This window comes from Mirounga angustirostris, unplaced genomic scaffold, assembly GCF_029215605.1.
Source record: "Mirounga angustirostris isolate CCGP_5_RB_7025 unplaced genomic scaffold, mMirAng1.0.hap1 SCAF_8, whole genome shotgun sequence".
NCBI lineage: Eukaryota > Metazoa > Chordata > Mammalia > Carnivora > Phocidae > Mirounga > Mirounga angustirostris.
Genome location: NW_026991716.1, coordinates 77,035,027 through 77,059,836, shown reverse-complemented (window position 1 = coordinate 77,059,836; position 24,810 = coordinate 77,035,027). Strand labels below are relative to the sequence as shown.

Here is a 24,810-nt window from a genome sequence, read left to right as displayed (position 1 = left end):
TCTCCTGCTTTTTATGAATTAAGTGTACCACTTACATTGTAGAACATTAATTTTTCCACCTAATTTTGAGTACTGCCTGCTACATGTAAGCTAATATGACTTAAATAAATAAATTTCCACTGACTGAGAAAACCGAATGTGATAGGAGGTGAGTAATAATTTGAGAACTAAGAATAGAGAAAATAAATCAGACTTGAGACCCTCTATAGGAGATAAGAAAATCCTGAAAATATTTCATGTAAAAGATGCCAGAATAGGAAATATTTGTCTTCAGTCCGCATGTGCCATCATGGCAGTCGTGACCAGTCAGGTGCTCCTGGGCTCTGGTCTCACCATCCTGTCCCAGCAATTCATGTATGTGAAGATGCTCATCCAAGTGGGATATGAGCCTCTTCCCCCAACAATAGGACGAAATATTTTGGGGCAAGTATGTCAGCCTCCAGGTCTGTTTTGTTATGTTCAGCACATTGTGAGCATCAGTGGGAAGCATGGCTTATTCACAGGCTTAACTCCAAGACTGTGTTCAGGAGTCCTTGGAACTGTGGTCCATGGTAAAGTTTTACAGGATTTAGGCCCTGGAAATGTACAGAAAGAAGTCACACCTTCCTTCCACCAAGTTTTCGAGGTTGTCTTGAGAGATGATGGCCCGTTCTGCTGCTATGCTCATCACACATTCCTTCCACGTGATCACTCTGAGATCTGTGGTACACATCATTGGCAGAAAATCCAAGTACTGTGGACTTTGCAACTCCATAGTAATCATCTATCATGAAGAGGGCAACCTAGAATTTTTTGCAAGTCTTATATCTCGCCTCCTAGGTGACATCATTTATTTGTGGCTCTGTCCCTCACTGGCCTACCTCATCAATACCTATGCACTGGACAGTGGGGTTTCCACCATCAGTAAAATGAAGAGTTATTCTCAAGCTGTCACAGGATTTTTTGCCAGTATATTGACCTATCCCTTTGTGTTTGTCTCTAATCTTATGACTGTCAACAACTGTGGGTTTGCTGATGGATCCCTTCATTACTCCCCAGTATATATACATCTTGGATAGACTGCCAGTGCATGCTGCAAAAGGAGGGAAATATGAGCTGAGGAAATAGCTTGTTTTTCTGGAAGGTCCCCTTTGGGAAGACTCATTGTTGTGACCTGAGAATGTTAATTTGAAGATATGGGGCAGGGACAGTGACATTTCTATAGTTCCAGATGCACAGAATTATGGGAGATAATGTTGATTTCTATACAATGTGGTATGCTTTCTTAATAATCATTTAATCTTGAGAGAATGGAAAAAAATACTTGTCTTCTTACTAGGTAAAAAAGAATATAGCAGCAATTAACTAGTTGTAAAGACAAACGCCATGCAAACTCAAAGTTTGCTCCATGGCTTATGGTCATTGTAACTGAATTGTGTCATTTAAAATGTTATTCTTACTGTATAAAAATGATTCCAGGTAATAAAGCTTACAGATACTTCATCTTTTATTGAAATTCAAAGAACTAAATGTTCATTTTTGCAGAAATATTTTTGTAAAGTAGGTATTACAAATCATCATTTATAGTAGAGCAAAGTTTATACTATATGGTTAGCAAAGTGATAAGTTATTGTTTATAACATTTTTGGTGTAACTGTAACATAAAGACTAAATCCAGGATTTTATTTCCAGCCAAGATGGAGTAACAGGTACTAGAGTTACTAAATTTACTCCCACCTGAAACAACTATAAAAACAAATAAAATATATCAAACAATGCTTTTCAAAACATTGGACACCAAGAAACAAAAGACATTGACCCCTAAAAGAAGAAAAACAAGCTGAGCCCAGCTGACTGTTTTGAGAGTGTTTCCAGACAATGGTAGGGGAAAGAGAAACCAAAGAAGATTTTGGCTGACTGCTGGGTTGAGGAGACCTAATAGTCAGGAGAGACTGTAGTGGCTGCACTTCAGAAAGCAGGGTAGCAAAGAAGACAGAGAGAAAACTCCAGAGATCTGCAAAGTGTTTCCCTTAAATATTCTGTAGTGTATTCATTAGCCCAGGTGTGTGAGAAAAATACCAAAAACGTGGAAAGAAAGACCCAAAACAATTAGAAGGAACAATACTCAGAGCTCACAGAGGATCAGGAATAATACCTGTTCCTACCAGCCAGACTAGAGAACCCTTAGTTCAAGGGGCATTGGGTAAAATACTCAGAAGAGTCTTGAATCAGTAGTGGGGAATAAGGAATTCTAGATTAAATGCTGCTGTTCCCACCTAACAGATCTCAGAACTAAACCTGGAGGACCAAACTGTTTCCATATAACTCAGCTGAGTCCTAGGACAAAGTTTAAGAATGTTAATAACAACACACAAGTATCAAGCATCCAACAAGGTAAAATTCACAATGTCTGGCTCCAATCAAAAATTTCCAGGCATGCACAGAAGCAGGGAAATATGACTCATAATGAAGAGAAACAGTGATCAAAACTAAACCAGAATTGACACAGATGTTAGAATTAACAGACAGAAGTAGTTATTATAACTGTATTCCAAATGTTCAAGAAGTTAGAGGAGTGATTGACTATCTTAAGTAGAGTCATGGGAGATATAAAAAAGACCCAAATTAAACTTTTAGAGATGACAACCACAGTTTCTGAGATGAAAATTACTGTGAAAGGAATTAATGGCAGATTAGATATTGCAGAAGAAAGGATTAATGAACTTGAAGGCCTAGCAATAGAAACTGTCCAAAATGAAACATACAGAGAAGAAAAGACTATCAGAAAGAGAAATGTACAGATCATTTGTGAGCTGTGGGACAATTTCAGATAGTCTCCATTCAAGTAGTCAAATAAATGTCTGACATGCTTCCAAATTTGGTGAAAACTATATCCACCCATTCAAAAAGCTCAAAAGCCATGAAAAACTACACCAAAGCACATCATAATCAAATTGCTCAAAACAGGTGATAAAGAAAGCATCTTAAAAGTATCTAGAAGGAAAAAAGACATTACATATAGAGGAACAAAGATAGATAAGAATGAAGGCAGATTTTTCATTGGAAACCATGCATATGAAAAGACAGTACAATGACATTTTTCAAAGTACTGAAAAGAAAAAGATTGTCAGCTAGAATCTATACCACGCAAAAATAACTTCCAAAATGAAGGGGGCAGACTTCTTAAGAGAAACAAACACTGAAAGAATACGTCACCAACTATGATGGACCGAATGCTTAGGTCCACCTCCAAAAGCCCTAACCCCAATGCAATGGTCTTTGGAGATGGAGATGGGATTAGTATCCTTGTTAAAAAAAACAGGACTAGACCTCTTCCTCTTCCCCGTGCAAAGACAGTGAGAAGGCAGCTATCTGCAAGCCAAGAAGAGAGCCCTCACCAAAGAACCAAAATCAGCTGGTGCCTTGATCTTGGAATTCCCAGACTGAAGAACTATGGGAAAGAAATCCTATTGTTTGTGTTACCCAGTTTCTACTATTTTTCTATAACAGCCCAGGCTAAGACACAAACATATCCACACTGCAAATCATATTAAAGGAAGTACTTCAGGCAGAAGAAAAGTGTGTGTGCACTTTATTTTGCTATTTAAATCTCTGTAAAAGATAATTGTTTAAACAAAAATAATAACAATGTAGTGTGGGGTTTATAACATTTGTGGAAGTAAAATGCGTGACCAAGAAGGGAGAAACGGAGGCATACTATTGTAAGATTCTTATACTCTATATGAAGTGGTATAATATCACTTGAAGATAGATTGTGATAATTTAAAGGAGCATACTATAAACCCTAGGTGACCAATAAAATAACAAAACAATGTGCCAAAAAAGGGGATAAGCTTGAATTTTAAAGAATACTGTTAATATAAAAACAGAGAGTGAGGAGAAAGGGAACAAAGAACAGATGGGACAAAGAGAAAACAAGTTTCAAAATGGCATATTTGAACCCCACCAAGTCAATAATAACATTAAGTGTAAATGGTATAAATACCAGAATTAAAAGTCAGAGATTATCAGATTGGACTTTTTTTAAGATTGATTGATTTATTTTAGAGAGGCGAGAGGGAAGAGTCTTAAGCAGCGGAGCCTGATGTGGGGCTCAATCTCACGACCCTAAGATCACGACCTGAGCTGAAACCAAGAGTCTGATGCTTAACTGACTGTGCCACCAAGGCACCCCTTGGATTTTTTTAAGAAGCAAGACTCAACTATATGTTGCCTACAAGAAACACACTTTAAATATACAGACACAAATAGATTAAAAGGATAAGTAGGGGGAAAGATGCCAACACTAATGCTAACACTAAGCAAAAAAAGGTGACGTGACTATTGATATCAGACAAATTAGATTTCAAAGCAAATGATATTTCCAGGAATTAAAGGGTCATTTTGTGATAGAGGAATAAATACATCAAGAGAAAATAAAAATTCTAACCATGTATGCATCTAATAACAGGATTTCAAACTGCATGAAGCAAAAACTGATAGGTAAATCTACAATTATGGTTAGAGATTTCAGTGACTCTTCTCAATACCTTGGACAGAAAATTAATAAAGATTCAGAAGATTTGAACAACATTTATTATACAACTTGACTTAATTGATATTTACAGAATACTCCAGCCAACAACAGAACACACATTCCTTTCAAATACATATGGAATATTTACCAAGATAGACCATATTCTGGGATATAAGACAAGTCTCCATAAATTAAAAGGATTGAAGTCATTCAAAGTTTGTTCTCTGACCACAGTGGAATTAAATCAGAAAACAATAATAGAAAGATATCTGGAAATTCCTTCAAACATTTGGAAACCAAATAACATTTCCAAATAATTTATACATTAAGAAAGAAACAAAAAGGGAAATTAGAAAGCATTTTAAAATTAATGAAAATTAAAACAACGTTTCAAAATTTGTGAGATGTTGCTAAAGCACTACTTGGAGTGAAATGTATAGCATTAAAGCTTTTCTTAGAAAAGAGGAAAGATCTCAGATCAAAGAACTCAACTTCCACCTTTGGAAACTGGAAAAAGAAAAGCAAATTAGTGGTCAATTAATCTTTGACAAAGGAGGCGAGAATATGCAATGGGAAAAGACAGTCTCTCCAACAAATTGTGTTGGGAAAACTAAACAGCTAATGCAAAAGAATGAAACTGGACCACTTTCTTACACCATACACAAAAATAAACTCAAAATGGATTAAAGACCTGGGGGATGGGGTGGGAGGGATGGGGTGACTGGGTGATAGACACTGGGGAGGGTATGTGCTCTGGTAAGCGCTGTGAATTGTGCAAGACTATTGAATCTCAGATCTGTACCTCTGAAACAAATAATGCAATATATGTTAAAAAGAAATGGATTAAAGATCTAAATGTGAGACCCAACACTGTAAAAATCCTAGAAGAAAGCACAGGCAGTAATTTTTCTGACAAGAGCCTTAGCAACATTTTTCTAGATATGTCTCCTGAAGCAAGGGAAACAAAAGCAAAAATAAACTATTGAAACTACATCAAAATGAAAAGCTTCTGCACAGCAAAGGAAACAGTCAACAAAACTAAACGACAATCTACCGAATGGGAGAAGATATTTGCAAATGACTTATCTGATAAAGGATTAGTATCCAAAATCTGTAAAGAACTTATAAAATTCAACACCCAAAAAACAAATAATCTAATTTAAAAATGGGCCAAAGACATGAACAGACATTTCTCCAAAGATATCCAGATGGACAACAGACATGAATAGATGCTCAACATCACTGATCATTGGGGAAATGCCAATCAAAACTACAATGAGATATCACCTCACACCTATCAGAATGGCTAAAATCAAAACCACAAGATACAGCAAATGTTGGCAAGGATGTGGAGAAAAAGGAATCCTCTTGCACTGTTGGTGGGAAAGCAAACTGGTGCAGCTGCTGGGGAAAACATTATGGAGGTTCCTCAGAAATTTAAAAATAGAACTACCATATGATCCAGTAATTCCACTACTGGGTATTTACCCAAAGTATATGAAAACACTAATTCAAAAGGGTATATGCACCCCTATGTTTATTGCAGTGCTATTTACAATAGCCCAATTATGGATGCAGCCCAAGTGTCTATCAATAGATGAATGGATAAAGATGTGATAAATGAAATATTACTCAGCCATAAAAAAGAATGAAATCTTGCCATTTGCAATAACATGGATGGATCTAGAGCATCTAATGCTAAGTGACATAAATCAGAGAAAGAAATGCCATATGATTTCACCCAAATGTGGAATTTAAGAAACAAAATAGATGAACAAAGAAAAAGGATACCTAACTATAGAGAACAAGTTGATGGTTATCAGAGGGGAGGTAGGGAGATTGGGGTGGGGGGGATGGGTGAAATAGGTGAAGGGGTTTAAGAGTATACTTATCATGAGCACTGAGTGTACAATATATAGAATTGTTGAATAACTGTATTTTACACCTGAAACTAATATAACACTGTATGTTAACTATACTGGAATTAAAATAAAATCTAAAAACTAATAAAAGGTAATAGAAGTTAAAAAGAGCCAATTAAAGCCTAAAGTAAGCAGAAGAAAGGGTACAATGATGATAGCAGAAATCAACGTAATAGAAAATGGAACAATAAGAATCAATTTAACAAAAGCTAGTTCCTTGGGAACATTGATAAAACTTATAAACCTCTAGCCAACCTGGTCAGAAAAGAAAGAGGACACAAATTCCCAATATCAGGAATATGAGCTTCAACAAAGATTCTACTAATATTAAAAGGAAAATAAGGAAATACTATGTACAACTTTATGCCAATGAATTTGACAATTTTTTTTAAAAATTGAATTTGTAGTTAAAACTCAAGGCCACGGAGACTTCACAGGCAAATTCTACCAAATATTTAAGGAAGAAATTATACCAATCCTACAAAGACTCTTCTAGAAAATTGAAGAGGAAGAAATATTTTCCAACTCATTTTGTGAAACCAGCATTACCCTGATTAAGAATACATATATGAAAAGAAAACTACAGACTAATATCCTACATGAGCATAGATGCAAAAATTCTTAGCAAAATGTAAAAAAATGAATCCAACAATGTATAACAAGACAAATACATTATGGTCAAGTGGAATTTATTTTAGAGATGCAAGATGGATTTAACATTCAAAAATCAATCATATTATTCATATTAACATACTAAAAAAGAAAAATTATGTGATTATCAATACATGCAGAAAACACATTTAACAAAATCCAGCATCCATTCCTGCTTTTTTTAAAAAAAGAAATTCCCAGCAAATTAGGAATAGAAAGAAATTCCCTCAACTCAATAGGGGCATCTATGAAGCACCTATAGCTACTGTCATAAATAACAGTGAAAGGATGAAGTGTTCCCCTAACATCAGGAACAAGGCAAGGATGTTTGCTCTCACCACTTCTATTCAACATTGCACTAGAGGTTCTAGCCAATGCAATAAGCAAGAAAAAGACACTGAAATCATTCAGATTGGAAAGGAAGTAAAATGTCTTCATTCACAAACAACATGTATGTTTTACAAAATCTATGTTATGTACCAAAATAAATAAGGCTGTGAGAACTAATAAGCAAGTTAGGCAAAACTGCAGGATATAAGATCAATACACAAAAACAATTTATATTACTGTATACTAGCAATGAAAAATCAGAAATTTAAATTAAAAAGCGAAATCATTTATAATTACATTAAAATAGTAATATCTATGTATAAATCTGAAAAAAAGATATGACCTTGGTTTAGGCAAAGATTTTTTAGACATACCACCAAAAGCATGATCCATAAAAGAAAAAATTGCTTGATTGGTCTTCATCAGATGAAGACTTTCTGCTCTTCGAAAACACTGTTAAGAGAATGAAAAGACGGGCGCCTGGGTGGCTCAGTTGGTTAAGCGACTGCCTTCGGCTCAGGTCATGATCCTGGAGTCCCGGGATCGAGTCCCGCATCGGGCTCCCTGCTCGGCGGGGAGTCTGCTTCTCCCTCTCCTGTTCCCCTCTCTTGTGCTCTCTCTCTCATTCTCTCTCTCAAATAAATAAATAAAATCTTTAAAAAAAAAAAAGAGAGAGAGAGAGAGAATGAAAAGACAGGGGTGCCTGAGTGGCTCAGTCGTTAAGCGTCTGCCTTTGGCTCAGGTCATGATCCCAGGGTCCTGGGATCAAGTCCCATATCAGGCTCCCTGCTCCGCAAGAAGCCTGCTTCTCCCTCTCCAACTCCCCCTGCTTGTGTTCCCTCTCTCGCTGTCTCCTTCTCTGCCAAAAAGTAAATTTAAAAATCTTAAAAAAAGAGAGAGAGAGAATGACAAGCTACAGACTTGGAGAAAATACTTACAAATCACATATCTGATAAAGGACTTTTATTCAGAGTATATAAAGAATGCTCAAATCTCAGTAATAAGGAAACAGACCAGTAGAAAATGGACAAAGAATCTGAGTACACATCTCTCCAAAGAAGTAAATAGATGGCAAATAAGCACATGAAAAATGTTCAGCATCTTCAGTCATTAGAAAAAAGCAAATTAAAACCACAAAGATATACCATGGTATACTTATTAGAATGGCCAAAACTAGAAAGACTGAGTATAACAAGTTGTGGCAAGAATGTGAAAGAACTAGAACTCTCATACACTGCTGTTGGAATGTGAAATTCTACAACCACTGTAGAAAACAGGGATAGTCTCTCAAAAAGTTAGACTTACACATACCAAATGATCCATCCATTCTACCCCTAGGAATTTACACAAGAGAAATGAAAGCATATGTTCATGCATAGATTTATACACTAATTCATAGCAGCTTTATTTGTAATAGCCCAAAACTGGAAACACCCAAAGATCTGCCAATAGATGAATGGATAAAAAATCGTGCTGTATCCATACAATGGAACACTACTCGGCAATAAAGGAACAACCATTTGATGCACATAACAACATAGAAGAATTGCAAAATAACCATGCTGAGTAAAAGAAGCCAGACATAAAGGAATATAATCTGTATGATTCCATTTACATAAAATATAGAAAATACAAATTAATATATAGTGTCATAAAGCAGAACTGTAGTTTTGGGAGAAGGGGGGTACAGAGAGGTGCAAGGGAAGGACTATTAAGGGGCATAGAAAGATTTTTTTGGTGATTGATGTAGGGTATGTTCCCTGTCTTGATTGTGATGCATACATATGCTAAAACATATCAAACCACCCACTATAACTATATGCAATTTATCTTGGGTTAAAGTTATTAAAATAAATAAGAATGAAGCCAAAAGGAAAGTAAAACTTTATTGGAATTCATACTAGTAGTAGACATTCCTGAAAAACTATGTTATGTAAATCAGTTATAGACACTACTTTTTAGAGTACATCAGTGGATACTTCTTGAAGCAAAGAACCCTTTTGTAAAGTAATCTTCACTGTGGAATACATCTTTTTTTATGACTCTTAATGTGATATATTGTGTTTCCTTAAAGAGGATGTATATCAAGTCTGCTGGGATAATGACAGCACAAGTCCACTTCTTTTCAAGAGCATTTCGTGAGCAACAACAGCATTCCGTTGGTTGTGCTTTGTCCTGAAGTGGCGGAGGGCAATCGTGATAGCTCGCTCTACCGACTCAGTACACATACCGTTTACTTCACTTGTTCGATTATGTATTGTGATTAGGTATTTACTCTGCTTGGCATCTTAGCCACACGTCAACCTAGGAGTTTACGTGTACTTTGTCAAGAGAGCATAGTAAACACTTCAAAATGATTCATTTCCCCTTAACACAAAGCTCAATCAGTACTTGAATAGGGACCATGTGTATGTGGAAGTTCCTTTTTCAGTCGGATAGCAAAATCAAAACTACTAAATCTTAGAGTACCTATATGTTTTAAATGTTTTGGGTGTTTCATTAAGGGACCTGGCTTTGTTTCCATGGGGTAAAAGCACGCAGTAAAAGGGAAGATAAAAGTCAGCCATTGAACATGAATTTCCAGATACATTTTCTGAGCTCATTGTGCTGAGCATGAATATGCTAAAGGACAATTCTCCTTTTTGCCTGGCTCATGGCCGTGGGACGCAGGAACTGTGACATTCTTCTCACCTTCTGTATCTGACTCAGTAGCTCTGGTGACCCCACCTTTCTCTCTTTCAGGGTGTGAACGGCATGTCTGTGGATGAGAAGCCTGACTCCCCCATGTATGTGTATGAGTCCACAGTCCACTGCACCAACATCCTCCTGGGCCTCAATGACCAGCGGAAAAAGGATATTCTCTGTGACGTGACTCTGATTGTGGAAAGGAAGGAGTTCCGGGCCCACCGGGCTGTGCTGGCCGCATGCAGTGAATACTTCTGGCAGGCGCTGGTTGGACAGACGAAAAATGACTTGGTGGTCAGCTTGCCTGAGGAGGTACGGTAGTTTGGTTTGTTCGTGTGGTTGCTCATGGAGGTTTATCAACCTGTAGACAGTTGGCTAAGTAGGAGCTAAAAGGTGGACCCTGGGCCCCATTCCTGCTCAGGGGCTGATGTCCAAGTCATCAACACTATTAGGTTTGCCGCAGAGCCAGTTTCTATCTGATGCACTTAAAATCTCAGAGGCATGAATCTGAGCAGAGCATCTTTGTCGGGGAGCCTCACCTCACCTGTGGCTCACAGCCACTCGTAGTTTCTGGTTCACTTACTCTTCAGGTTTTGAGTAGGACAGCAAAAGTTTGCTATAGTCCTAGATGTGGGATCTGAGTCACTGGGACTGTGGCTATGATTTTTCTCTTTCAGATGGTTGAAGGAGCACTTGATTTCCCTTGAGAGTAAAAGAATGAGAGTATTCACAGCACCTGCCTTGCTTGGGGGGAAAAGTAAAAGCAATCAGTAATTTTCACAGTTAATATGGTAGGATTCTAAGAAGTGCAAACTTGCTTTTCTCACCATTGTTGAAAATACCCTACTCATGTTTCTTAATTACTTCAGTGAGTACAGTTATATCTGTGCTGTAGGGACACTAGTAGCTGGACCCGTTCTGTTGAGAGTTAACATCCATTCAGTTGGATGGCCTAAGCTGCAGGAACTTAAAAGATGGGCTTCACGCTGTGAATTGTGCAAGACTGTTGAATCTCAGATCTGTACCTCTGAAACAAATAATGCAATATATGTTAAGAAAAAAAAAAAAGAAGAAGAAGAAGAAGGTAGCGGGAGGGGAAGAATGAAGCAGGGGAAATCGGAGGGGTAGACGAACCATGAGAGACGATAGACTCTGAAAAACAAACTGAGGGTTCTAGAGGGGAGGGGAGTGGGAGGATGGGTTAGCCTGGCGGTGGGTATTGAGGAGGGCACATTCTGCATGGAGCACTGGGTGTTGTGCACAAACAATGAATCATGGAACACTTCATCTAAAACTAATGATGTAATATATGGGGATTAACATAAGAATAAAATAAAAAAAATGCAATACAAAAAAAAAAAAAGATGGGCTTCATAATGACAAAACATGAAATTGGTCACCCTTTGAACTGTGTATACAATTCCTCTATTTCCATCATCTTCGCTCCCCTTCATTTACATGGGACCAAGGGTAACACTGAGCGGCCTTACCCTTGTGTTTAGGTCCAGAATCTGTCATTGTGCATCTATACAGTGTATAACATTAGGGCCACCACCACCTGTCGTGCAGGCTCTGCACTGCACAGTTCCCAGAGGTACAACTCAAATCTATAGTCTGTGCGACTGGAGCCCCAGAGTTGGGCAGTGGCCCACAGCGACTCTGAAAGACACCAGAGACCCCATGACCCTGATGGGAGGTGCTAATGGTACCACTAGCATTAAATCCCAGGGGTCACAAACCCAAATGCCTCCAGAGGCCTGGCAAATAATAAAAATGAATAGAGCAGGATGCGTATAAGACACTAGGATGAGGTGGGGCAAGCACCTGCTCCACAGAAAGGCATCCAAATTCAACATAAAAAACAAATATGCAAACAAGTCACAGGGGTCGGAGGGGGTCACCAGATCCAGTCCCTTGTTAAACAACATCTACTGTTAGCCCTGCAGAACAAGAGAGAGGCCAGCTAAGAGTGAGGATTGCATAAGCACTCAACATTTTCACATTCTTCTTTTTTATGTACCCACATGAAAGGCTCCAGTACCACACTCCTCACACCCCTAGGAATTAGATAACTAGAAAGATCCCAGTACTAGAGGCAAAAGGACAAATCGGTTGCAAATAATGTACTCAGGGCTGGTGTAGGGAGGGAAACTTATGTATCAACTAATGTGGGAAGGCCAAGGAATGGCAGCTGTGGTGTGATCCTGAGCTGGATTTTCCTCATCTACATCAATGGGCAAATATTTAACCTGTCATTAGGTGAGATGATAAACATAGAAGTTCTCAGCATGGTCTCTATCCCATAGTAGGCATTCATCAAATGTTAAGACCCCTTCTCCTCTAGACGGGCAGCAAGAATGCCTTTGCAGTTTATTCCAATTCTGGAATTCTCTGGAAATATTTGGAAACTTCCAATTATCCAGAATGATCTCGGGGAGAGGATGGAGCTTATAGTTTATTTATTATCTATATCTGTTTGAGAGCTATTTCATTTATATGTTTTTTACCGATTTTCAAAAAAAATCTGTTCTATTAAAATATATTTAAAATGAAAATCATATTTTATGTAATTTAGTCTCTCTTCAGTGACTATTGGCCCCATCTTGAGACTTCCTGGACCGTGTGCCTAAGCCCTGGCCTGCCCCCAGTTAGCTCTGGGATCCTGATCTAGTCACTTAAACCCCTCTCTGAGCCCTAATTTCTACCCATAAAAACCCCTAAAACTGAAGTCCTTGAATTATTTATCATAATACAATACCAAGACAGTAAAATTTAAAGGAAACCAAAATATAAATGCATAGGGCATAACTAAAAGTTTCTTTAGGTCAAATCCCTGATAATCACTTATTTCCTTGGCATTAGGGACTCTTTTTTTTTTTAAAGATTTATTTATTTATTTGAGAGAGAGTGCAGAGGGAGGGGCAGAGGGAAAGAATCTCAAGCAGATTCCCTGCTGAGCACAGAGCCCTACTCAGGGGCTTAACCTCAAGATCCTGAGATCATGACCTGAGCTGAAATCAAGAGTCGGATGCTCAACCAACTGAGCCACCCAGATGCCCCAGCATTAGGGGCCCTTTAAAGCAAGAGGCACACTGTATAGACATCACACAAATATCTGCTATTTGGCCTTTTTGCTTTGTTTGTGTTCTAAGTAAGTGGGAATTTGCAATGTGTTGATTTTCTTTCTTCCTAGTCATGTAAATGATTGTCATTTCTACATTATCTACACTTCCAAACCATTAAAACCTGGTGCTCAGGTATGTGAAACCTTCAGATATAACCAGATTTTTTTTTTCCTTCCTATGAAACATAAATTCATATTGTCAGTAACCCAGCTTTAAGTATCTTGCTGATGGAGCATGCAAGCCAGCCACAGTGGCATTTTCCTTTGTGGGCCTGTAATTGTTTCTGAGGCCTCCTTCCAAGAGTCCACTCCCTCTGCTCAGAGCACCCTCCTGTGGCCCCAAGTGCTAAGCATTGTTTTTCTCTCCATGTGTGCACACTAAAATGTCCTTGCAGGCTCTAGAGTCATTGTCCCACTTAGCTCAGTGAATGACTTTAGAATTTGAATTAAGTAGTGAATAAGCAAACATCCCAAACATTACCATGGAAAGTAGCTGCTTGGAATTAATTGGCATTTGGCTCATATGATGTAAGAAAAAAGATTTGCACCTGGGTGACTCAGTCAGTTAGGCGTCTGCCTTTGGCTTGGGTCATGATCCCAGGGTCCTGGAATCGAGCCCCACATTGGGCTCCCTGCTCGGCGGGGAGCCTGCTTCTCCCTCTCCCTCTGCCTGCCTCCCTGCCCACTTGTGCTCTCACTCTCTCTCTTTCTGTCAAATAAATAAATAAAATCTTTAAAAAAAAAAAGAAAGAAAGAAAAAACATTTGATTAGCTCCTTGGAAATTTTTAAACCCCATCATTATCCTGTCACCAAATTCAAATCAACTTCTGGTTTGTCCCGGCCTTGTTCACACTTGGCTCACCTCTAACACTTCCTAGCCAGCCTCTGTGCTTCTCAGGGGGCCCTCATGGCTGAGTCTGAAAGCTCTTTCTTGGACTATGAAACTTCCAGACACATACTGCTGCCTGTCCCACTCCCCTACTTAGTTTAGACCAAACCCAGCTCTGGTATCTAGTTGTCCAGTTGTGCAGTTCTACCCCAAACTCCTGACTCCCAATGGGCAAATCTCTTACTAGCAAATTAGAGCCACTCACAGTGCCCAGTATAGCCTCTAAACTAAAAGGGAGCGAAACAAAAATAGAGGCCTCCTTATGGAAGTCAAGGAATAATGGAAATGTCTTGCTCTTTTTTGTTGTTTTTCTTTTCTGTTTTGGTTTTTTTTTCCTAAAATGGAATTACAGTCCCTAGAGTTTACATGACTTGAGTATTGGCTCCCTATTGAAAAACACACCCAAGAATGTGTATCAGCAAAAAGTAAGACATAAGGCACTGTACTTAGTACTTTCGTTAAATAATAAAACAGATCATTTAGTTTATAATTAGTAAGTCTATTTTGTGCTAAGAGATGAAGAGAAAGTGGTTGATGTGCCAACATTGCAAGGCCGTTACTACACTGCTCATTAGTATTAAAGTTGGCTCAACAAACCTCTCCTTAGCTGTAGTCATGGAGACCATTTTGGGCTGGACGCCAACCATGCTGGAAATGGCATCACAACCCTGAAGGTCAGTTTTATGGCGTGTCGAGTACAGGGGGCAGGAATGGGGTGTGTTTCCTTAGAAGACATGGAACCCACAGTGGGTTTGCCTAGCAGCCCCAATTACGGGGCTCTCCCAGAATGCCAGAGGAAGAGCAGCTGTTAAGAGGTTATTGCCAAGGTCTATTATCAAAAAGTCCAAAGATAACAAGTATTGGCGAGGATGTGGAGACAAGGGAACCAACCCTTGTGCACTGTTGGTGGGAATGTAAATCAGTGCAGCCACTGTGGAAATAGGATGGAGGTTCCTCAAAAAATTAAAAACAGAACTCCCAGGGTGACCCAGCAATACCACTTTGGGGTATATATCTGAAAGAAATATAATCACTATTTCAAAGAGATATCTGCACTCCCATATTCACTGTAGCATTATTCACAATAGTCCAGATGTGAAAACAACTTGTCTCTTGACAGGACTGGATAAAGAAAAGGTGCTGTGTGTGTGAATAGTATTCAGGAAAGGAAAGAAATCCTGCTGTTTGCAGCAACATGAGTAAACCTGGAGGACATTATGCTAAGTGCAAGCCAGACACAGAAAGACAAATATTGCAGGATCTCACTATATGTGGCATCTAAAAAAAGGCAAGTGATAGTAACAGAGAGTAAATGGTGGTTATTAGAAGCTTCGGGAGGGGGTGGGGCAAAAGTGGAAATATTGATCAAAGGGTACAAACTTTCAGTTATAAGATGAATAAGTTCCGGAAACATAGGGTACAGCATGGTGACTGTAGTTAAAAATAATGTATTATATAATTGAAATTTGCTAAAAGAATGGATCTCAATGGTTCTCACCGCGCGCACACGCACACACACACACACAAATGATAACCATGGGAGGTGATAGATATGTTAATTAGTTTGATTGTAGTAATCATTTCACAGTTCACATGCACATAGCAAAACATCACATTGTATACCTTAAATATATGCAGTTTTTATTTGTGAAAACTAAATATTTTTCAAACAAGGAGAGGGTAGAGCCAAAGCTCTACCACCTTTCTTTGGGCTTTACCACCCATGGTCTTTCACCCTCTAGAGAAGGGAGAGGTTTCATGCAGAGAATAGCTGTTGGCTAGGGGTAAGTATGCCTCCTCAGGTGGACCACATGCTTTCTTAGGTATAAATATATTTCAAACTTTGGCTTGCTCTCACTCTCTCTGTCTTTTGCTTTCTCTCTCTTTCACTCCTCTCTCTCTCTCTCAACATTTCAGGGCAGATCTCATTTTTGCAGTGCTAAACAAAAAGGAAAACTGACCCAGAAGGATTCTGAAGCAAAAGCATTTGTTAAGTCTTCTTCTTTTTTTGTTTTTTGTTAAGTCTTAACCACAGGGTGCAATAAAGGATACCATCTGCAATAGTATTGCCAAGCACAGAGACCAAAGAGGAATTATGGAATCTTCTTGATTGAAAGTTTCTAGAGGAGATGAAAGCTGTTAATGTCTCTGGGATGGCTTAGGCCCAGTCTTTTAAAGGAGCAGTAAGATTGTCATGGTTATCTTTGGACAGTGTTTTCGGTGTGTAATACTACAGCAAGTACCTAACACTGTAGCACAAGCTGCCAACAGCATTCTTAGCCTGCGTGTAACTTTGGGGGAGGTGAGAACTGATGGGAAACAGTAACTGAGGTGTTTGGAGAGTGGCATGACCAAGATAAGAAGAACAAAACACTCACCCACCCCAGAGCACAGAGCCAGCCCTTTGGCCTCCCCCCATTCACCACCTAGACAAAACTCTGAAGAAGAGTAATAGGCAAAATTTTAGATTTAAGGAGCATCAGCCATGAGTTGCTGGGAAAACCACAGTTTGAACCTTGGCACTAACCACATCTAAGGTCTTGACCAAGCCAGTCAGCCTCTTTGGGCTTCTGTTTCCTCATTCATTTTTTCATTCATTCAACAAATATGTATCAAGGCCCTGCTATTTACCAGGAGGCACTGTTCTAGCTACTGGGTGAACCTAGGGAACAAAACTAAGTTTGTATTCCAGTGGGGGAGAAGGAGGAGAGACAGAAAATAAATACAATATTTCTTGGTTAGATACCATTGAGAATAAAACAGAAGGGGGCTAAGGAATGTCAGGGCCCTGCACTTTTAAATACGGTGGTCAACAATGACATTGTGTCGTGACAGATGGTAGCTACACTTGTGGGGAACGTAGAATAATGTATAAATTTATTGAGTCACTGTGTTGTACACCTGAAACTAAGGTACCATTGAGAGTCAACTATACTCAATAAGTAGATAGATAGATAGATAGATAGGATGGTTAAAAAGGACCTTTTCAAGGGGATGACTTTGACTAGAGACTTGAAGGAGGTGAAGGAGCGAGCCATGCTGACATCTGGGTGGTCTAGGCAGAAGGAATAGCAAGGAAAAGCTCTGAGGCTGGAATGGGCCTGGCATGATTGACATACTGTAACAGAGTGAGCAGGTGGTAGAATGGGAGGGGGCATGTCACGTAACAGGACCAGGCTGTGCACCTTTTAGAAACATTACCTTTTCTTGGAATGAGCTGGGAGGCCATTTGGAGGGTTTTGCAGATCATTTTGACTGCTATATGAAAACAGACTGAAAGAGGGATGCCTGGGTGGCTCAGTCGGTTAAGCGTCTGCCGTCGACTCAGGTCATGATCTCAGGGTCCTGGGATTGAGTCCCACATTGGGCTCCCTGCTCAGTGGGAAGTCTGCTTCTCCCTCTCCCTCTGCCTGCTGCTCCCCTGGCTTGTGCGTGCTCTCACACGCCACTCAGTCTCTCTCTCTCTCTGTGTCAAATAAATAAATAAAATATTTAAAAAGAGAGAGAGAAAGAAAATAGATTGAAAGAGAGGGCAAAGGCAAAAGCAAGGAAAACATTTAAGATGCTAAGGCAACAACCCAGGCATGACACAATGGCCTAGATCAGAGTGATAGCAATAGAGTGATGATCAGTATCAGATTCTGGTGATATTTTTAAGGTGGAACTTACAGGATTTCCTTATAGAATGGATGTATGATGAAAGAAGAGAAAGGAGTTAAAGAGAATTCCAAGGTTGGGGTCTGAGCTGTTGGAATGGGGTTGCCATTAACTGGCATTGGTGAAGACGGGGAAAAGTAGGTTTCAAGTGGTAAGAATGGGAATAAGAGTTCTATTTCATACACATTACGTTTGAGGTGTGTGTTAACATCAAAGTAGAGATGTCTGGTACACAGTAGGATATGCATGGTTAGAATTCATGGGACAAGTTCAACCTGGAGATAGAAGTTTTAATACCAGATTATTGGGGATACCGGAAGGCATAAGACAAAATGCAATCATCAAGAGAATAAGTGTAGATAAGGAAGGAAAAAAAAAAAGAGGTCCCAGGATTGAAACTTGGGGCTTTTTAGAATTAAGAAGTCAGAGAGATAAAGAGGAGCCAATGGGGTAGACCAAGAAGGAATAGCCATTGAGGTAGAAGGAAAAGCAGAAATACATAATGTCCTGGAAGCCAGGTAAAGAAAGCATTCCAAGGAGGAGAGTTAATAACTATGTCAAATGTTGCTAATAGTCAGCTCAGATGAAGGCTGAAAATTGACCATCTAGCAGATTGGAAGCCATTTGTGATTTCATGGAGCACTTGGGGGGGAGCAGTGGGATGTAAAAAAAAACATGATTGTGTTCTAAAGAGAATGGAAAGAAAGGAATTTAAAAGCTAAGGTAAGCTACATTTTTTAGGCTTTTTGAGTTAAAGGGAGCAGAAAAATGGGCCAGCAGCTGGAGGGAAATGGTGTTAAAGGTTTCCTTTTGTTTTGTTTTGTTTTGTTTTAAGTGAGAAGAAATTTGTTTTTCATGTTTTCACTCTGTGGTAAAGATGATCAGTATTCGCCCACATCCAATTTTCTTCTCTTTCCTGGACACGCAGGAAGACCAAATTTACAATCAGGCGTGCTATGTAACTAGATGTAGCCAAAGAAACATGAGTAGAAGTCATGGGTCACTTCTGGTCTGAGACAGTTAAAAGTAGGTATGAGTTCTTCATGTTCTTTCCCATCCATTTAACCGGTGTCAGAGAACTCCAAGAACTCCGAGATGTTGGAACGGTAGCCCAGATCCCTGAGTCACTGTGGGAGAAGAGCCATGTGATTCAAATCAGACTCCGACATGAATGAGAAATGAGCCTTTCTGTTAAGCCATTAAGAGTTGGTGTTTGTTTCCTGAGCACAACCTAGCCCATCCTGACTAAGACTTGGGCTGATGGCAGTGTTGCAAAAGAGAGAGAAAACTTGATAATACAGGAGACAGAAGACCAATTGCTAAACAAATGCCCTTAGGTACTTGAAAGAGGATGGGGTCTACTGAGCAAGTGGGCAGACTCAACTTAGCAAGGCACATCCTTATCTGAAAGTGATCTCTGAGGTCTGACCCTGTGCTGTGGGTTCATAGCCCTTGAACTTTGTAGCTTCCTGCCAGAGGGAGAGAATAAATCCTACTGGTCAGAAAGAGAGGAGAGATGCTTGGATGGAGACGGTAGGGAAAGGCCATGGAGGTGGGAGGCAGAGTCGGGAAAGGAAAGAGCCACAGGATTTCTCAAGAGGAGCTAGCTCACTTCTCCTACTTATCTTCATGAATTCTCCCTGACTTTTCAGAAATGGTCTTACAAGAGACGAGAGTTAAAGAGCTGTAGAACCACAGGGCTGTTTGATAACCTAGAACACAAGCAAGTAGTAGACGATTCTGATCATTGCTCTCTCACCATTTCCAAAGGTTTTAGGATTTTGAAAAACATATTTGCATTTAATGACCTCGATTTCGATGTGAGTAGGGAGTAGCAGTCCTGGTGACCAGCCTGACTTGCAGGGCTGCTCTTCAGATTATTGAAATGCGATCCGTTAGGCTCCTTGGAAGGATGGTGCCGTATAAACAAGAGGTGCTATTATTCCCATAAAAGGAAAGCACCGTCTTCTCTGATGAAATGGCTCTTACCTCGGAATCCTCATTAAAAGCTCTGGTGCAATTTTCCAGGTTGCATTAGTGAGACTTGGCAGCAGATGAAAAAAAAAAAGGCAAATAAATAATAAGTCAAAATATTCCAGGTAACTACTTGCTGGCAAGTAAGAAGTTTTCAAGTCCTAGAATCATGCTGATAATTTTGAAATGCCTAAAGGCAGAACTTATTTATAGTAACATAAAGGTGACTTCCAGCCCTGAAATCTGGGCCTCAGTCTCAAATGGGGGAGTAATAAAGTGAAGCCAAGAAAAGAAGAGCTAATACTATTGTGATTCCATCCCCAAAGGCTGCTCAATGGTGCTGATACAGAGGGAGGGAAATCTGGTGTGGAAAATAGCCACAGCAATAGCTAATTTTAAAACTGAAATGCATAAGCTGTTTCCAAACCTCTTACATTTTTTAAATCCTGAGGCCAGTAAGTCCTATTTAAAGAAACTTAGCAGAAATGCACTCCTATTTTGGCATAGTAGAAGGAGTTGAGTTGACAAAAACTAAGACATATCTAAAAATTATTTTTAAGCGACCTGATTTAAAACCAGTTTAAGGGTTCTTTTCACTATACCTATTTATTCCTAGATCATAGGAGATGACCTCAGTAGTCAACATTTCTAAATGGATTTAAACAAAGCCTTTGACAGTAAAGGCATTTGCCTTACATTTTATAAAATTAGTTACCGGCACATCTGTTCATTTTAAACCTCTTCCATATATATGTATTAAATGTCCCTTACGTTTCTTTCTTTTCCCTATTATGGAGTCTCTTAGCTATTTCAATTAAAATTAATAATAGCTTTAAAGACAAAGTTCAGAGCTGTAAAGTTCGTCACTTGATCAGTAATCATAACTATTATTTTGTCATATTTAATCATAGAACCCAGGCCTTTAACAGGGTACTTAATTAAGCTTTTAATTCATGATAAGAACTTAAATAGCACTGGGGAGAGTTTTTAAAAATTATTTCCACTTCCCATCCAGATTACCAAAAAAAAAAAAAAAAGTGTGCTAGAGAAACAGCATGGCCGCCAGCCAAGGGTATTGTAGGTCATGCCAACATGAACTGGCAGCAAGCCATTGTCCAATTAGCATGGCTTCATCGTTGCAGAGTAATCACTCTCGAGTAGATGGTTAGTCACTCATGATGTAGTGGTACTTCACTTGAGCCAGTTCTTCTTAGAATAGGTTTCTTGTTCACTGTTATTACCTGCCCTACTTTGCCAATAAAAGCACAGGACCATTTAGGCTGAAAGCCGAACGGAAGAGAAACATCGATTATGTATCTTGTTTCTCTTTGCTTCCTGAAAACTGAGATTGCAATTAAACAGTGAAATCATGGTGTGTTTTTTAAATGAGTTACAAGAAAATACAGTTTCCACACCAAAATACTCAGAGTTGGAATCCAAGAGTCAGTTTTTATTCTCTCTTTTCTTTGGCAGCTTTAACACTTGGCACAAATTTGGGGATATAAGTAAAGTTACCTAATAATCTTAATGGATTCACATTCCATTCAAAAAGTTGGAATGTCACCAAACTGCTTCAGGTTTCAGTTCTATTGTTGGGGTGTCCATGACATTTCTGTTGGATGTACAGTTATACAAGCAGAAGCTTTTCAAAGAGACCCTTTTTATGGTGAGAACACCTGGATTCTGGGTTGGACAAGATGTAAACCAGGAAATTGATTCAGGAATTTCTTAATAAAATGGATCATATCCAGGCATTGGAGTGATGTGTGGTTGTCAGTAGAAAAGGCTGCTCTTAGAAGCACAAAGAAAGTAAAATAAAATTGTTGGCAGTAATCAGCTAATACCTTACGTTTCTATTCTTGTTTGTTTTAGTTTTTAACCAAATCACAGGCTAGATCAAAGGGTGCGTTGTTTTTGCTTTCAAGAGTGGAGCAATTAAATAATGGCACTTTGGGTTTCCTGCTATCTCAGAAGTGTTCTTTTTCCCATTAACTCGGTGCATGTAGTAAAATTTATCACTTTGCCATAGACTTCTAAAATATGTTGACAGTCTCTCTACCCGACATTGGCACCAGCTCCAAGCTAGCTGATGATTCAGTGAGCTTTACTGTCTGAGATGGACTTCTGCATGCAGCCTGGCAAAGACTGTGTGTGAAAAAGCTAATGCATTCAGCACCCTGGGTGGGATGGAGCCAGGCCTCCAACGTGAGCACAGTTTTTGACTGACTGGCAGCAAAAAGAAATACCGGCAGCTGTTCCCAAGCAAGCCGAAGAGTTGGCCCAGGAGTTTAAAAAAAAAAAAAAAAAAAAATCTGAGATTTAGCCAACTAAAGATTCCCGTGTTTAGAAGAAAATCAGAGGAAGGATACAGAAGGTCACAATTACAGCTGAAGTCGCAACTATCTCATTTTGTCTTCTGCTTTATAAAGTATGGTATTAAATATCATTGCGACTCATTTTTTCTGATTCTTTCTAAGTCTTCATTTTTGCTCCGTTGCTTTCTTTTTTCTTTTTTGTAAGATTTTATTTATTTATTTGTCAGAGAAAGAGAGCGAGCACAAGCAGAGGGAGAAGCAGGCTCCCCGCTGAGCAAGGAGCCTGATGTGGGGTTCGATCCCAGGACCCTGGGATCATGACCTGAGCCGATGGCAGATGCATAACCAACTGAGCCACCCAGGCATCCCTCATTTTTAATTCCTTATTTGCAAAGGCTGCTGACAGATTATTCTTCCTAAAGACAGTATAGAGTGATACCCTTCGGGGGGGCGGCACCAGCAAGCAGAACAGAGTAGGGCAGGGCAGGTCTGTGAGGGCAGTAGCCACACACATGTAGGCTGAGCCGCGCTGAGTGACGTGGGTTGGAATGGAATTATGTGTGCAACAGCAATCTGTCCACAGAGGCCTTCTGATGTCTCACAACTGACCTATTATTCTTGTTTCATTAGTTACAAAAAGAGACGGGTGGGGAAAACAGAACAGTTACTAAAGGACCAGGAAAATGTCTGCTAAAAGACAGGACTCTCAAGGGTCTTGCCATGTAAAGATGAGCACTCTAGTAGCAGAGAGCTTCTTCCTTCCCAGGAGACACCTTAAACCGTGGGAATCTTCTTTCTACCTAGAGAAGCTGTAGTCACCCAGGAGTTGAACTGTGTGCCCTGTAATAGGAAGGTGGGAAGATTAGGACTGTGGAACATCAGGAGTTAGGGTAAGAACTTTGTAGTGTGGGGAAATTAGTAGGATACTAAAAGGTATTTGAGGCAGACCTTTTGTAACTCTGGAGATTTTTGGGGTGACTTAAATCCATCCGATTTACAAGATGTTCATAGAGAGAAATGCGATGACCTTTCAAAGGTCTCTTTAACAAAGTATCTGCATGCCTCCTATTTAAGGCAGTTACAGTAAATGTTGACCAGATGTTCTCACTCACAGAACAGAAGAAATAGTATCCTTGCTACATCTGAGGGATTTCGGCTGTATTAAAGGAGAATTTTATAGCAGCGTAAGATGCTAGACACTGAAATAAGGTACAAAAAAATACAGAATTACCTTCAGAGAAACTGGGGTGTGGATGTGTGGTATGTTTAAAGTAGATATTCAAAAAGACAAGGTGGCTTAAGTAAAGCAATTCATAGATGCAGAGGAATGGAACACATGACCTTTTCATAGGTCACTTCTTTGGGGGATTAACTTAAAAATATAAGGCAAGATCATTTCCTTCAAAGAGCTTGCAATATTGTTGAAGAATCAAGATAAAACCAATGAAATCAAAGCTGAACAATTTAAGAGCATTCATTGTAGCTGCCAAGTTGTGTTGGCCATTGTTTGCCATGTGGGAAAGGACAGGATTTTCCTTTCATCTCCTCTGTGAAGTTTAGACCACCTAAAACGAACACTCACAGGACCAATAGGACTTTCTTGGGGAGCGCATGGAGAGAGACCCTCCAGGGGAGGTCACTGGCATGGCCAAGGCTCAAAAGGAAGCATTCACAGGGCACTGAGGAGCCAGCTTTGATCAGCACAAATGGCAGTTTTAGGGAAATAATTCAAAATATGGTCAGATTCCATGGGGCCTTAGCATGAAAGAATAAAATTTAGACAAAAGAATTTAATCTTGACCAGATAAGCAACAGAAATTCACTGAAATATGAGCCAAGAAGTAACATAATGAAAAATTGTTTAAGGAATATCTGTTTAGCAATGGAATGGCTAATGGATAGAAGAACAAACTACTCCAGTAGAGGGCACAGCCAGGAGATCCACCCTGATCCTAGCATGAGCTGAAAAAGGTCTGTGCCCTGGGGAAAGGACAGGGAGGATGATAGCACCTTCCACAGACCCCAGCAAATTGGATGTGGGAACACACAGGTAGAGAAAAAGGCCATGGAACACTGATATGTATCTATAGTGCTTTACATCTACCCAAGGCACTGAGAGTACAGAACTGAAGAGACAGATCTGAGGAACCCTGGCATGCAGGTGATGGCCGAAATCACCGGGAAGCGATGATCCTCAGAAAAGAGAAGAGAAAAAGGGGCAGGTAGGGACTGAGGTTGACTTCAACACTTAGACCCCCATTGCTGATTTCTCTACAAAAAATGAGGTTTACTCAGGATTGCTGGCTTTCACTTTACCTTCAGTAATTTGGGAAATATTTCATCTCCAACAGTTTATCTCACTGAGGCTATGTACAGAGATGCTTCCTAAATCACCTGTTAGGGAGTATGCCTCCTGAGTGATACTATGAGCATCAGGTCTTACTTTGACCTGCATACAAGGACCCACAAGGAGATGCCAAATTTCTAGAGCACAAAGCCCTTGTCTCAGGGTTTTTGTAATCTGGTATCATGTGTTTTTAAATGCCAGGAACAGATTCAGGCAAAGGTGATCACTTAGGATTTAAAAACATGATGATGAATGTTTGATGGACATTATTGTAGTACGAAGTAACACACAGAGACACCAAGTAACACCACACACACACTGCCTTCACACCTACACAGTCAAGGATCAATCTGAGCATCACTCCTGGTGGGCCAACCAGGTATTAGATGTTTTCTGATG

General features: G+C 39.5%; 1 protein-coding gene and 1 pseudogene across 11 annotated transcripts in view; both read left to right on the top strand.

Moving 5' to 3' along the window:
• Positions 1-24,810, top strand: part of BACH2 (BTB domain and CNC homolog 2) — a 350,221-nt gene that overhangs the window by 264,312 nt on the left and 61,099 nt on the right. For all 11 annotated transcript variants that reach the window (XM_064597882.1, XM_064597881.1, XM_064597884.1 and 8 more), the window contains one exon: positions 10,162-10,416. In XM_064597882.1, coding sequence (XP_064453952.1) covers positions 10,162-10,416 — 255 coding nt within the window. The remainder of the gene's footprint in view (positions 1-10,161; positions 10,417-24,810) is intronic.
• Positions 290-1,483, top strand: LOC123837942 (mitochondrial carrier homolog 2-like; annotated as a pseudogene).